The sequence below is a fragment of the Cherax quadricarinatus genome, chromosome 4 (assembly GCF_038502225.1).
Source record: "Cherax quadricarinatus isolate ZL_2023a chromosome 4, ASM3850222v1, whole genome shotgun sequence".
NCBI classification, from domain to species: domain Eukaryota; kingdom Metazoa; phylum Arthropoda; class Malacostraca; order Decapoda; family Parastacidae; genus Cherax; species Cherax quadricarinatus.
The window spans coordinates 6,451,570-6,465,949 of record NC_091295.1 but is presented as its reverse complement, the minus strand read 5'-3'; the positions used below and the strand labels follow the sequence as shown (position 1 = coordinate 6,465,949).

The 14,380-nt window shown below is 38.9% G+C and overlaps 1 protein-coding gene across 2 annotated transcripts in view; it reads left to right on the top strand.

The window, feature by feature from the left end:
• The first annotated feature begins 2,726 nt into the window (after window positions 1–2,726).
• Window positions 2,727–14,380, top strand: part of LOC128684420 (uncharacterized) — a 65,400-nt gene continuing 53,746 nt past the window's right edge. The window contains exons 1-2 of one of the 2 annotated variants that reach the window (XM_070094139.1): window positions 2,727–2,960; window positions 3,240–5,356. In XM_070094139.1, coding sequence (XP_069950240.1) covers window positions 2,828–2,960; window positions 3,240–5,356 — 2,250 coding nt within the window. In that variant the 5' untranslated portion in view covers window positions 2,727–2,827. The remainder of the gene's footprint in view (window positions 2,961–3,239; window positions 5,357–14,380) is intronic. The other variant, XM_053770570.2, reaches the window with a different exon arrangement.

Sequence of the window (14,380 nt, the reverse complement as noted above, 5' to 3'; positions counted from 1 at the left end):
ATTAAGTGGTTTTTGAGAAGAGTCTTAAATTGTTTTTCAGACTGGGTTACTTTAATATCTTCTAGTAATGAATTCCATATTTTGGGGCCCTTTATGTTTACCTGGAGTTTACCTGGAGAGAGTTCCGGGGGTCAACGCCCCCGCGGCCCGGTCTGTGACCAGGCCTCCTGGTGGATCAGAGCCTGATCAACCAGGCTGTTGCTGCTGGCTGCACGCAAACCAACGTACGAGCCACAGCCCGGCTGATCAGGAACTGACTTTAGGTGCTTGTCCAGTGCTAGCTTGAAGACTGCCAGGGGTCTGTTGGTAATCCCCCTTATATGTGCTGGGAGGTAGTTGAACAGTCTCGGGCCCCTGACACTTATTGTATGGTTTCTTAACGTGCTAGTGACACCCCTGCTTTTCATTGGGGGGATGGTGCATCGTCTGCCAAGTCTTTTGCTTTCGTAGTGAGTGATTTTCGTGTGCAAGTTCGGTACTAGTCCCTCTAGGATTTTCCAGGTGTATATAATCATGTATCTTTCCCTCCTGCGTTCCAGGGAATACAGGTTTAGGAACCTCAAGCGCTCCCAGTAATTGAGGTGTTTTATCTCCGTTATGCGCGCCGTGAAAGTTCTCTGTACATTTTCTAGGTCGGCAATTTCACCTGCCTTGAAAGGTGCTGTTAGTGTGCAGCAATATTCCAGCCTAGATAGAACAAGTGACCTGAAGAGTGTCATCATGGGCTTGGCCTCCCTAGTTTTGAAGGTTCTCATTATCCATCCTGTCATTTTTCTAGCAGATGCGATTGATACAATGTTATGGTCCTTGAAGGTGAGATCCTCCGACATAATCACTCCCAGGTCTTTGACGTTGGTGTTTCGCTCTATTTTGTGGCCAGAATTTGTTTTGTACTCTGATGAAGATTTAATTTCCTCATGTTTACCATATCTGAGTAATTGAAATTTCTCATCGTTGAACTTCATATTGTTTTCTGCAGCCCACTGAAAGATTTGGTTGATGTCCGCCTGGAGCCTTGCAATGTCTGCAATGGAAGACACTGTCATGCAGATTCGGGTGTCATCTGCAAAGGAAGACACGGTGCTGTGGCTGACATCCTTGTCTATGTCGGATATGAGGATGAGGAACAAGATGGGAGCGAGTACTGTGCCTTGTGGAACAGAGCTTTTCACTGTAGCTGCCTCGGACTTTACTCTGTTGACGACTACTCTCTGTGTTCTGTTAGTGAGGAAATTATAGATCCATCGACCGACTTTTCCTGTTATTCCTTTAGCACGCATTTTGTGCGCTATTACGCCATGGTCACACTTGTTGAAAGCTTTTGCAAAGTCTGTATATATTACATCTGCATTCTTTTTGTCTTCTAGTGCATTTAGGACCTTGTCGTAGTGATCCAATAGTTGAGACAGACAGGAGCGACCTGTTCTAAACCCATGTTGCCCTGGGTTGTGTAACTGATGGGTTTCTAGATGGGTGGTGATCTTGCTTCTTAGGACCCTTTCAAAGATTTTTATGATGTGGGATGTTAGTGCTATTGGTCTGTAGTTCTTTGCTATTGCTTTACTGCCCCCTTTGTGGAGTGGGGCTATGTCTGTTGTTTTTAGTAACTGTGGGACGACCCCCGTGTCCATGCTCCCTCTCCATAGGATGGAAAAGGCTCGTGATAGGGGCTTCTTGCAGTTCTTGATGAACACAGAGTTCCATGAGTCTGGCCCTGGGGCAGAGTGCATGGGCATGTCATTTATCGCCTGTTCGAAGTCATTTGGCGTCAGGATAACATTGGATAGGCTTGTGTTAATCAAATTTTGTGGCTCTCTCATAAAAAATTCATTTTGATCTTCGACTCTCAGTCTGGTTAGTGGCTTGCTAAAAACTGAGTCATATTGGGACTTGAGTAGCTCACTCATTTCCTTGCTGTCATCTGTGTAGGACCCATCTTGTTTAAGTAGGGGCCCAATACTGGACGTTGTTCTCGATTTTGATTTGGCATAGGAGAAGAAATACTTTGGATTTCTTTCGATTTCATTTATGGCTTTTAGTTCTTCCCGCGATTCCTGACTCCTAAAGGATTCTTTTAGCTTAAGTTCGATGCTTGCTATTTCTCTGACCAGTGTCTCCCTACGCATTTCAGATATATTGACCTCTTTTAGCCGCTCTGTTATTCTTTTCCATCGCCTGTAAAGGGAGCGCCTGTCTCTTTCTATTTTACATCTACTCCTCCTTTTTCTTAGAGGAATAAGCCTTGTGCATACATCAAGTGCCACCAAGTTAATCTGTTCTAGGCATAAGTTGGGGTCTGTGTTGCTTAGTATATCTTCCCAGCTTATATCGGTTAGGACTTGGTTTACTTGGTCCCACTTTGTTTTTGTTATTGAAGTTGAATTTGGTGAATGCTCCCTCGTGACTAGTCTCATTATGTCAGTCTGGGGCTCCACTCATACATGTCTGAACCTCAATTATGTTGTGATCTGAGTATATTGTTTTTGATATGGTGACATTTCTTATCAGATCATCATTGTTAGTGAAGATGAGGTCTAGTGTATTCTCCAGTCTAGTAGGCTCTATTATTTGCTGGTTTAAATTGAATTTTGTGCAGAGATTTAAAAGCTTGTGTGAGTGTGAGTTTTCATCAGAGCTGCCTCCTGGTGTTATTACTGCAACAATATTATTTGCTATATTCCTCCATTTTAGGTGCCTTAAGTTGAAATCCCCCAGGAGCAAGATGTTGGGTGCAGGAGCTGGAAGATTTTCCAGACATTGGTCAATTTTTAACAGCTGTTCCTGGAATTGCTGGGATGATGCATCCGGAGGCTTGTAGACTACCACAATGACTAGGTTTTGGTTCTCGACCTTTACTGCTAAAACTTCCACTACATCATTTGAGGCATTAAGCAGTTCTGTGCAAACAAGTTACTCTGCAATGTGCATAGAATTTTTACACAGTATGATATGGACACGAGGTATATCAAAAAGAGATCTGTGTCTTGTGTTGTGGTCTTGTGAAAACACATGAGGATGAGTAAAACATGAGATTTGTATTTGTAAATTGATTTGAAATTTTCTCTACAATGTTTCAGTGTTTAATAGGAAATATATTTATAGTTCTGATAATTCTTGTATCCAAAATATGTCAGTGAAGTTAAGATATTCAGTACAGATTTGATTACATTTACATTTTACATTATTGTAGTTACTATGTTATATGCAAGGGTGTGCTCACGTAATGTTTCATCTTTCAGTTGATGAGGCAGAGGAGGCATCACTCAGTTTTGAGGATATATTCCAGCTATGTTGTAGAAGCCCTCTGCCAGCCTCTGTCATTAGAGACATGGACACTAAGATTATGCACATTTCAAACACAAGCTCAGAAAAAACAGGTGAAAGCAGTATGAATACAAAGTGCAAAGAAAGTGAAAGATTTTTGAGTGATTCTAAGGAAGTGGCTAATGATTATGTAGAAAAGTCAGAATTTGAACATGAAGCTGGGCATACAGGACAGAAAACTGAGCAGTCAGCCGAGGGTAACACATGTCCAAAGGTGATTTCAGAAACTCAGGATTTAAAGCATGAGGATACAGTTTCTGAACAGGAAACCGAAGAGTTTAAATACGAGTTGACTATGAAAGATTCAAAACAAGACAATTCCAAATTCAGTCAGGCCACTGTGGAGTTCGAACAGCAGACCAAAAACTCAAATGAGGCTGATCAGGAAAGTCTGCAAACTAAGCTGGAAACTGAGTATCTCAAAGCTAACACAGATACAGAGTACTCAACAGAATTTAGACAGGAAAGTACGAATTTTAAGGAGGCCACTAATTATTATGAAGATGAGACAAACTCTGAACCTGTAACAGAAAATTCTAAACAGAAGGCCATGGTAGATGAAGACTACTTAGATTTTGAGCAAGAAAATTATTTGCTTTGGCCTGATATTAATTGTGAACAGGAAGATGGGTCTAAAATGGAAGTTGTGGGTTCAGAAAAGGAGAATGACAAAAACAAGCAGGGAAGTGAAGAATTTAAGCAGGTGACAGAAGATTCTAAAGAAAATGTTTCTAAACTGGAAAATAAAGATTCTAAAACAGTGTTGATTTTGAAAGATTCAAAACAAGGCAATTCCAAATTTATTCAAGAAGCTGAAGATTTTACTCAAAAATACAGCAATTCAAAGCAAACAGTCCAGAATTTTAAACAGGAAAACCATCTACAGTCAGAAACCGTGTGTTCCAAAGGAAAAAATACAGAGCAGTCAACTGAAGATTCTCATCAAAATTCCAAGGATGAACATAAAACTGGTAATTCCAAACAGAAGACCAAATTAAATGAGGATTCTATAGATTTTGAGTATGGAGATTATTTGCTTTGGAGTGAAATGTATTATGAAGAGAATGGGGATTCTAAAATGGAAGTTGCAGGCTTAAAAAATGAGTATGATAAATATATGCAAGGAAGTGAAGAGTTGAAGCTGATTATCAAGGATTCTGAAGAGAAAGATAAAAGGCTGAAGACAACTGATAATTTGGAACAAGAGGCTTCCGAAACTAAACATACAAATGAAGATTTTAAACAAGAAAACTCAGACTTGATGCATATATCTCAGGAATGTTCAAAACCACAGCATTTAAATAAGAATTGTAAAGAGGATTATTCTAAGCCTAAACAATCAACCGAGGATACCACACAAGAATATCCAATAGTGAATTCTGAAATTAAGGATTCTAAGAAAGAAGATCCAGTTTATAAACTTGAAGCCGAAAATTCTGAAACACAGTTGACTGTAAAAGATTCAGGACAAGACAGTTCCAAATCCAGACAGGAGGCTGTGGAGTTTAAACAGCAAAACAATAAATCCAAGCAAGCAATCCAGAAGTTTGAACAAGGTGATGTGCAACCTAAGCTGGAAACTAAATATTGCAGAGATAACGCATATACAGAGGACTCATTGGAATTGTTTGAACAAGAAGGCCCATGTTGTAAGCAGACTGCTGAGAATTATGAAGATGAGCCAAACTCTGAACATGTAACAGAAAATTCTAAACAAAAAGCAATGCTAGATGAGGACTATTTAGATTTTGAACAGGGAAATTATTTGCTTTGGACTGATGATAATTGCGAACAGAAAGAAGAATCAAAAATGGAAGTTGTGGGTTCAGAAGCAAAGAATGATAAGAACATGCAGGGGAGTGAAAAGTGCCAGCAGGAACCTCATTGTGACAAACAGGGAAAAAATAAAGCTTATTCTCAACATTCTGACTTTAAGCACAAACATTCGACAGTCAAGGAGAAGAGCAAGACTTCTTCAAAATTTAGAATATCAGGGAAACATGCTTGTCTCATAGATGAAGTATGTAAAAAGGTGAGTTAACTTTTCCATAAATTTTTGTTTTGTAGAAATTTTTTTTCCTTTACTTGGCACAGATGCTGTATTATAACTTAAAAATTGCTCTACTCATTGATACAGTGGAACCTCAGTTTTCATTTGCCCTGGTTTTCGTTGAATTCAGTTTTCAACGACTCTTCATCAAAATATTGTCCCAGTTTTCGTTTGTCACCTCAGTTTTTGTCCGTACACAATGTGTCTGCCTGCCGCGACCACATAAAGCATCCCATGCATGCATTCCGAGTCAGTCTGACTTTGTTTCTCGTAGTTTCTGGTAGTGATGGTTGTAGAGGGTGGTAGTGATGGTTGTAGAGGGTGGTTGTCATTGTGGTAGAGGCCGTACCGAACGTGTCTGCGTGCCGTGCCCACACAAATCATTCCACACACGCATTCTGAGTCAGTCTGGCTTTGTTGCTCATAGTTTCTCATAGTAATGGTGGTAGAGATAACCTCTCCTCCCTCTCCCCTCCTCACCATCTTCCATACGCCAACTAGAGCTTTCAGTAAAGGTAAAAGTGATTTAAATGTTCATTTATCCATTTCATTAGTGCTTTATATTTATTTCTCATTTTTTCTGTATGTAAAGCTATAGTTAGTGTCTATAAAATGTATTTTTTGTTAATATTTATGGGTGTCTGGAGCAGATTAATTGGATTTACATTATTTCTTATAGGAAATATTGCTTCAGTTTTCGTCGAATTTGGTTTTCGTCAGACACTCTGGAATGAATTAAAAACAAAAGCCGAGGTTCCACTGTATAATGTCAAGATCTTTCCTGAAGAATGTACCTGGAAAGTATTTACATTTTTCTTATAAGGCATTTAAAATAAATTTGGTAAACTCTTCATCGCTGTGTATACAATCTACCTGTCTGTCTCTTGGATAATTGCCCGAGACTGAGGAAATCTCATCAAATATTATCATTCCTTTGTTGTACTTGCAGCCCCAAATAGGAACTCCTTTACATATTGGGGAGAGAGGTGTATTAGTCTGTTGTGATCATTCTGTATGGTCCTTGGTTCCTTGGGTCAGCCTCCATCTGCAGACTTAACTAAACACTGCCCTGTGTGTTTATCATGCATACTCCTTGTTACAAAAAACGCGATTCTAAAAGCTTAGAGATCTCCAGTGAATACTAGAAAGGACTGCCCTTCTAGCATCCAGCCTGTTACTGGGTTTTCGTAACAATTAGTCAGTATCCTTGTCCAATTATCCATTAGAATTCAGTATGATTCAATAGTGCTTCAGGATTACAACTGGTAGGCTACTAACTAGAGAAAATAAAATTTAATAAATTTATTAAGTATCATCTAGAGGTATATCATCAAATTAAATTAAATTAATCAATTCAAACAAATTAATAATAATCACTTCTCTCGTGTACAGTATTATTGTGCTGAAAGCACATATCACATTTATAATTCTTAAGTACCCTCTGGTACATTAACATTTAATAAGATATTACAAATATGTACAAGTAAGTTTGTGTGTATATGTGTAAATGCTCTAAGTAGTTTGCTATGTCTCACGACTCGACTAGACTTAAACAAGTGACTGACAAAGTCCTCAAATAAACTAACTTCTTAGAAACCAACTGGCAATCAGAACAGTCTGCTTGAACAATAAAAAGAACGCTAAGCCCAATAGCAATGTAACAAGCAACTGCGACACAGAATCAGGAACAAGGAGATTATATAACGACACTAGGGATCATCAGCAGATCCTCCACAAAAGTCACAAAAGGTTGGATTCTGAGGGCCCACCTCATGATCCTAGCATTTTTACTCTTCATAGTATTTATATAAGTGAGTGGATTGTGGTCAGAAAAAACGTTAATTTTAAATGGGGAAGTGCCCAAATACACGTCAAAATGTTCCAAGGACACCACAAGAGCTAGAGCCTCTTTCTCAATAGTGGCATAATTTTTCTGGTGTCGTTTAACCCTTTCAGGGTCCAAGGCCCAAATCTGGAGTCACGCACCAGTGTCCAAGAATTTTCAAAAAAAAAATTTGTTATTTTTTCTTATGAAATCGTAGAGAATCTTTTTGTGAAGGTAATAAAACAAAAAGTACGAAATTTGGTGGAAAATTGACGAAATTATGCTCTCGCGAATTTTGATGTGTCAGCGATATTTACGAATCGGCGATTTTGCCGACTTTGACTCCCATTTGAGGCCAATTACATTATTCCAATCAACCAAATTCTTAGCTATTTCACTAGTATTACTTCTTTTCTATCGATTGAGCACAAGAAATCGCCAAGTCAACTGTTTCAACTACAAAATAAAGTGATCGGAAATTGTTAATTTGGCCAATTTAACACAAAGTTCAAAATATTCCAATTTCAAAATAGGGTCCAGAATAAACAATGTAGGCATTCCTGGCACTAAACTAACATTTCCTCTGTTCATTAGTTATATTTTGAGGCTTTACAAATAAATTCCATTTTGAATTTTTATTCACATAATGAATTTTTATTCACACCAAAAAATAGAAGATTTACTGTTATGCAATACTGTAATAATTGTATAAATATCATCACCATATTTGTGAATGTATATTAGACCCACCAGCTGACGTGTATTAGACGTGTGAGGTCGTTTGTTTACTCTTGAATATCGGCAAAAATTTAACATTTCCGCTACTTTGAGCTCAGTTTCAAGCCATTTCCAGTGCTAAAACCAATCAAAATCATCTCTATTTCTGTAATATGTCTTCCATTCTATCAAATGAGACCAAGAAATCGCAAATACAACTATAAAAAACATGCGAAAAAACACTGCAAAGTTGCTGTTTTAATCGAAAAATCATGATTTCAGTTTTTTTCTCTCATTATACACAGTGTGCTGCAGGATCTGTTTTATGTGGTGCACACATACCACATAGATGTATTCTCTCATATCTAGGCCCAAATGTACCACTCACAGTTTATCAGAGTGAGCTGAGCTCATGGCGTAGATCTACGGTTTGGACACTCACCGTAAAGCCGTAGATCTACGGGACGGACCCTGAAAGGGTTAAGCTTAGATGAATAGTAACATAGAGGATGGAGAATATCAGTGGATGTTGACTGTTGGAGCAGCACAGCGCCCACTGCATAACCACTCGCATCTATATATAAAAAGAAGGGAAGATTGAAATTAGGACTCTTCAACACAGGAGCAGAGGATAGCAAGCGCTTCAACCTTTTGAATGAGTCTGAACAATCTCTAGTCCAGGTGAACTGAACTTTGCTACTAGTAAGCTCGGTGAGAGGAGCTGCAATCTGAGAAAAGTTTGGAGAGAACCTGCGATAATATCCTGCCATACCCAGGAATCTCTGTACTCCTTTCCTATCCTGTGGCACTGGAAATTCAGAAATTGCACGAACCTTAGCCTCAATAGGAGCAACCTCACCTTGGCCGATACAAAAGCCTAGATAGGTAATCTTGGCTTGACCAAAACTACATTTAGCTAAGTTAACAGTGAAGTTGTAGTGCGCGAGTCTCTCAAACAATGCTCTGAGACGCGTCAAGTGCTGTTCCCACTCATCACTGTACACCACTAAGTCGTCAAGGTAGGCTTCTACTCCTTCTAAGTTGTGGGTCAACTCGTTCATTATACGTTGGAATGAAGAAGCCGTGTTACATAGGCCAAAGGGGGTGACGAGGTAGTTAAACAATCTATCTTGAACAGTAAAAGCAGATATTTCTTGAGCACGTTCAGTAAGCGGGACTTGATAATAGCCTCGTAAGAGATCTAAACGGCTGACAAACTGGGCTCCTGACACACGATCAATAAGGTCGTCAATGCGAGGTAGAGGATAACCATCAGGCAAGGTGACAGAGTTCACTTTCCTGTAATCAGTGCACATCCTGAAACTACCATCAGGTTTAGGCACTAAAATACAGGGAGATGCCCATGGACTTTTACTGCGTTCAATAAGTCCGTGAGATAACAGAAAATCAACCTCTTCTCTCAATGCTTTATGCTTTGTTGGACTCATCCTTTATGGTGATTGCTTAATGGGTGATGCTCCCTGTACATCAACGTCATGTACACCCAGAGTACAACGTTTAGGAACATCACCGAACAATTCAGGGAAATGCAAAATCATGTTTTTAATATCACCAGCTTTATCAATCCCAAGGTTACTAAGAAAATCGTCTAGTGACTGTAGAGTCACAGAATTTTCTAAACGCACCTCTATACCTCTAGAGATGTCAGGTAGACTGACGTTTTCTTCCTCTGTCCTAGGAAGAATAGAAGTAGTAGGTAGTAGGTAGTAGTAGGTAGGTAGTAGGTAGTATGCCTTGAGCTGGTTAACATGGTACACATGATTAGATTTCTTTTTCCCAGGCGTACGTACCAAATAATTTACGTCGCTAAGCTTTTTCACTACTTCCAGGGGACCATCATACCTGGCTTGTAGAGCATGACCTGGTACTAATTTCCGAGCCATCACCTTATCTCCTGCTTTAAAAGAACGAGAGACAGCACGCTTGTCATAATGTTGCTTCATTCTAGCTTGGGCTGAAACTAGGTTTTTCGAAGCTAGCTCTCTAGCGGCTGTCAAATGTTGTTGCATTAATGAAGGTGAAGTACTCAATGATGGATTTGATTTTCCTGTCCACACGTCTTTCAACACTGCGAGAGGACCACGCACTTGGTGTCCGAATATTAATTCAAACGGACTAAATCCGAGACTTTCTTGCTCACTTTCTCTCATAGCGAACAGAAGAAAAGGTATACCCTCATCCCAGTCTCTAGAAAAATGTTCACAATAAGCTCTCATCATGGACTTCAGTGTCTGATGAAATCTCTCAAGAGCCCCTTGTGACTGTGGATGATAACTGGTTGAAAGTACAGACTTTATTCCTAGGTGGGATAATGCTTCTCGAAAGATCTTAGAAGTGAAATTAGATCCCTGATCTGATTGTATCTCTCGTGGCAATCCAACCTGGGATAAAAATTTCATCAGCGCTCTCGCAATAGCACGAGCATTAATTTTTCTCATAGGAATAGCTTCGGGATAGCGTGTTGCAGCGTCCATAATAGTAAATAGGTATTGGTTTCCTAGTTTGGTTCTAGGCAAAGGACCAACACAATCAATAATAAGACGTGAGAATGGTTCACCATCCACGGTGATAGGAATGAGAGGCGCTGGTGGAGGTGTGTGTGCTGGCTTGCCTGTCACTTGACACACGTGGCAACGTCGCACATGATCAGCTACTGTTTCCTTCATCTTAGGCCAAGTAAAATGTTTTGCCAGTTTACCAAGTGTTTTCTTGACACCCAAATGTCCTCCTATGGGACTATTGTGAGCAAAATCAATGGCTTGTTCACGAAATGTAACTGGTAACACTACAAGATGCTTGACTGTGGTGGAAACACTATCAGCTGACAACTTACATTTATTTTTCTCCATCAGTACACTGTTACTATAATAGTAACAATCATCGAGATCCTTTGTTTCACTCTCAGTAACTGCTATATCTCTCAGTCTTTCCAGTGACTGATCAACAAACTGATCCTTGATTAAGTCATCATGAGTTAGAAATTTAACGTCAGTAGTGTCCTGACTAGGTTGATGACCGGGGGGAGCCAGTGTTAATGACCCTGGGCGCAGAGCGTCACTAAACAACATATTCAACCCCAAATCATTGTCATCAACTAACTCTAACAGGAGACAAGGATGGTTGTTGAATCTTTGACATAGCTCTAGTAATTGCGCTGAGAGGAAATAAAATAAGTTTCTCTCTACAAGCTTCAATGGCATAAATATCATCAGTGTTATTATCAATCACAAGTGGTTCTTTACATATACCAGCATGAAGGATATCGTTCCCTATCAACAAGTCCACTGACCTGATGGGAAATACACCACTGGATATACCCACTGAAATATAACCAGTATAATAGCTTGTTTGAATATAAACTTTGTGAAGAGGTACTTTTATAACAGCCCCACCATAGGCTTCTAACAATACATCTATCTTGGTATAGGTATCGTCAGTTATGGGCAGTACATCTTCTCTTAATAACGTGAGATAACTGCCAGTGTCTCTGAAAGTAATTATCTCAGTCAGATGTGATTCGTCAAATCCTATTCTACCTCTTGAAAAGAAAGGACTCATTGCTGAACGAATCTTTTCGTCAGATACACTTTCTGATGCTAGTCATCTATCCTGAGTAACATTATCTAAAACAGTAGGATCAGAAGTATTACTAAGATTTTGGTGTCTTTGTTGCTCGGAAGAGGATACGACTTGAGTGGGAGCGCCACCCGCACGACTGTCTCTCGTATCTTTTTCTAACTTACAGCAATACTCTCTAGCATGTCCTTTTCTGTTACAATAGGTACATTTAACTTTCTTCTTCTCGATATCAGATTTCTGTCTAGCCACAGAGACAGATTCAGGATTGTGAGTTTTCCTGGTAAAGGTACGAGAAGTTACAGTAGCAGGTACATCAGGCCGGCAATGAGCAGCTTTCTGCACATTAAATGGGTCCTGTGATCTATCAGTCTGTTGTCTTACCAGACGAACATTTTCTCTTTGGAAATCTTCTTCGTTCAATTTCCTCTGTGCCTCTATTTGTGCAGTCTGCAACATAATGAGGCGTTCAAACCTCTCAAACTGTTCCTGAGAGATAGGACCAGTAGGTAATGGAGGAGTAAGGAAATTAACATGTCTTTCTGGACTGTCCTTAGGTCGGACACTTCGTCCAGCCGTCTCTCGAGTGTCTAGATCTGGTCTAGGATAAGTAGATACAGGTGTAGAATACACTGTACTAGTATGTGGCTGCATCATGCTAACAGTTACACTCTGTACTATAGTGTCAGTGAGGGAAGGAGTGAGCGAGAACTGAGCTACACTAGGCTCAGACACTTTTGCAGTAGTTGCTCTTTCTTCTTCATCAAATAGAGTCATACTTCCTAATTGTGACACTAGGCTTTCTGAATCTGAATCATAATCAGACATCTCTGTATGAACAGGAAACAATATATCTTTAATTAACGCTCTGACAGTTTCTGCGGTGTAATTCCTGTTATACGTCACACTGAGATATTTGGCTACTTGCCAACACGTCTGAAGTTTTAATGTACTTAACTCAGACAAAGTCAGAGTATCAATTAACTGTTTCACTTTGGCATACATCACGAAAATAATTGTACTACGAGAGAGTGATTATTGGAAACTATCATCCTAATAGGAATTTTAGTGTTGGTTGTCTTAGAGTTGGAACTCATAAACATTATTTCCATCTCCTTGGATCAAGAGACTCAAGTCAGGTACATACATCCACCTGGTATGTTGTACAAGACTAAACTCAAAGTCTTCAGATTAGGAAAGTACTCAAAGTGTTTGATCATAGAGTTACTAGTATGTCAAACTGGACAATTTCTCCAACACCTTGGATCAAGAGCATCCCGGACAGGCCCCCATTTGTTACAAAAAACGCGATTCTAAAAGCTTAGAGATCTCCAGTGAATACTAGAAAGGACTGCCCTTCTAGCATCCAGCCTGTTACTGGGCTTTCGTAACAAGTAGTCAGTATCCTTGTCCAATTATCCATTAAAATTCAGTATTATTCAATGGTGCTTCAGGATTACAACTGGTAGGCTACTAACTAGAGAAATTAAAATTTAATAAATTTATTAACCCTTTCAGGGTCCGTCCCGTAGATCTACGGCTTTACGTTCAGGGTCCAAACCGTAGATCTACGCCATGAGCTCAGCTCACTCTGATAAACTGTGAGTGGTACATTTGGGCCTAGATATGAGAGAATACATCTATGTGGTATGTGTGCACCACATAAAACAGATCCTTCAGCACACTGTGTATAATGAGAGAAAAAAATGAAATCATGATTTTTCGATTAAAACAGCAACTTTGCAGTGTTTTTTCGTATGTTTTTTATAGTTGTATTTGCGATTTCTTGGTCTCATTTGATAGAATGGAAGACATATTACAGAAATAGAGATGATTTTGATTGGTTTTAGCACTGGAAATGGCTTGAAACTGAGCTCAAAGTAGCAGAAATGTTAAATTTTTGCCGATATTCAAGAGTAAACAAACGACCTCACACGTCTAATACACGTCAGCTGGTGGGTCTAATATACATTCACAAATATGGTGATGATATTTATACAATTATTACAGTATTGCATAACAGTAAATCTTCTATTTTTTGGTGTGAATAAAAATTCATTATGTGAATAAAAAATCAAAATGGAATTTATTTGTAAAGCCTCAAAACATAACTAATGAACAGAGGAAATGTTAGTTTAGTGCCAGGAATGCCTACATTGTTCATTCTGGACCCTATTTTGAAATTGGAATATTTTGAACTTTGTGTTAAATTGGCCAAATTAACAATTTCCGATCACTTTATTTTGTAGTTGAAACAGTTGACTTGGTGATTTCTTGTGCTCAATCGATAGAATAGAAGTAATACTAGTGAAATAGCTAAGAATTTGGTTGATTGGAATAATGTAATTGGCCTAAAATGGGAGTCAAAGTCGGCAAAATCGCCGATTCATAAATATCGCTGACACATCAAAATTCGCGAGAGCATAATTTCGTCAATTTTCCACCAAATTTCGTACTTTTTGTTTTATTACCTTCACAAAAAGATTCTCTACGATTTCATAAGAAAAAATAACAAATTTTTTTTTTGAAAATTCTTGGACACTGGTGCGTGACTCCAGATTTGGGCCTTGGACCCTGAAAGGGTTAATCATTAAGTTGTATAGAGGTATATTATCAAATTAAATTAAACAGCAATCAAAATAAAATCAGTCTCTCGAAAAGTAATATTATTGTGCTGAAAGCACATATCACATTTATAATTCTTAAGTACCGTCTGGTACATTAACATTTAATAAGATATTACAAATATGTACAAATAAGTTTGTGTATGCGTGTAAGTGCTCTAAGTAGTTCACTATGTCTCACGACTCGACTAGACTTAAGCAAGTGACTGACAAAGTCCTCAAATAAAATAACTTCTTGACCGA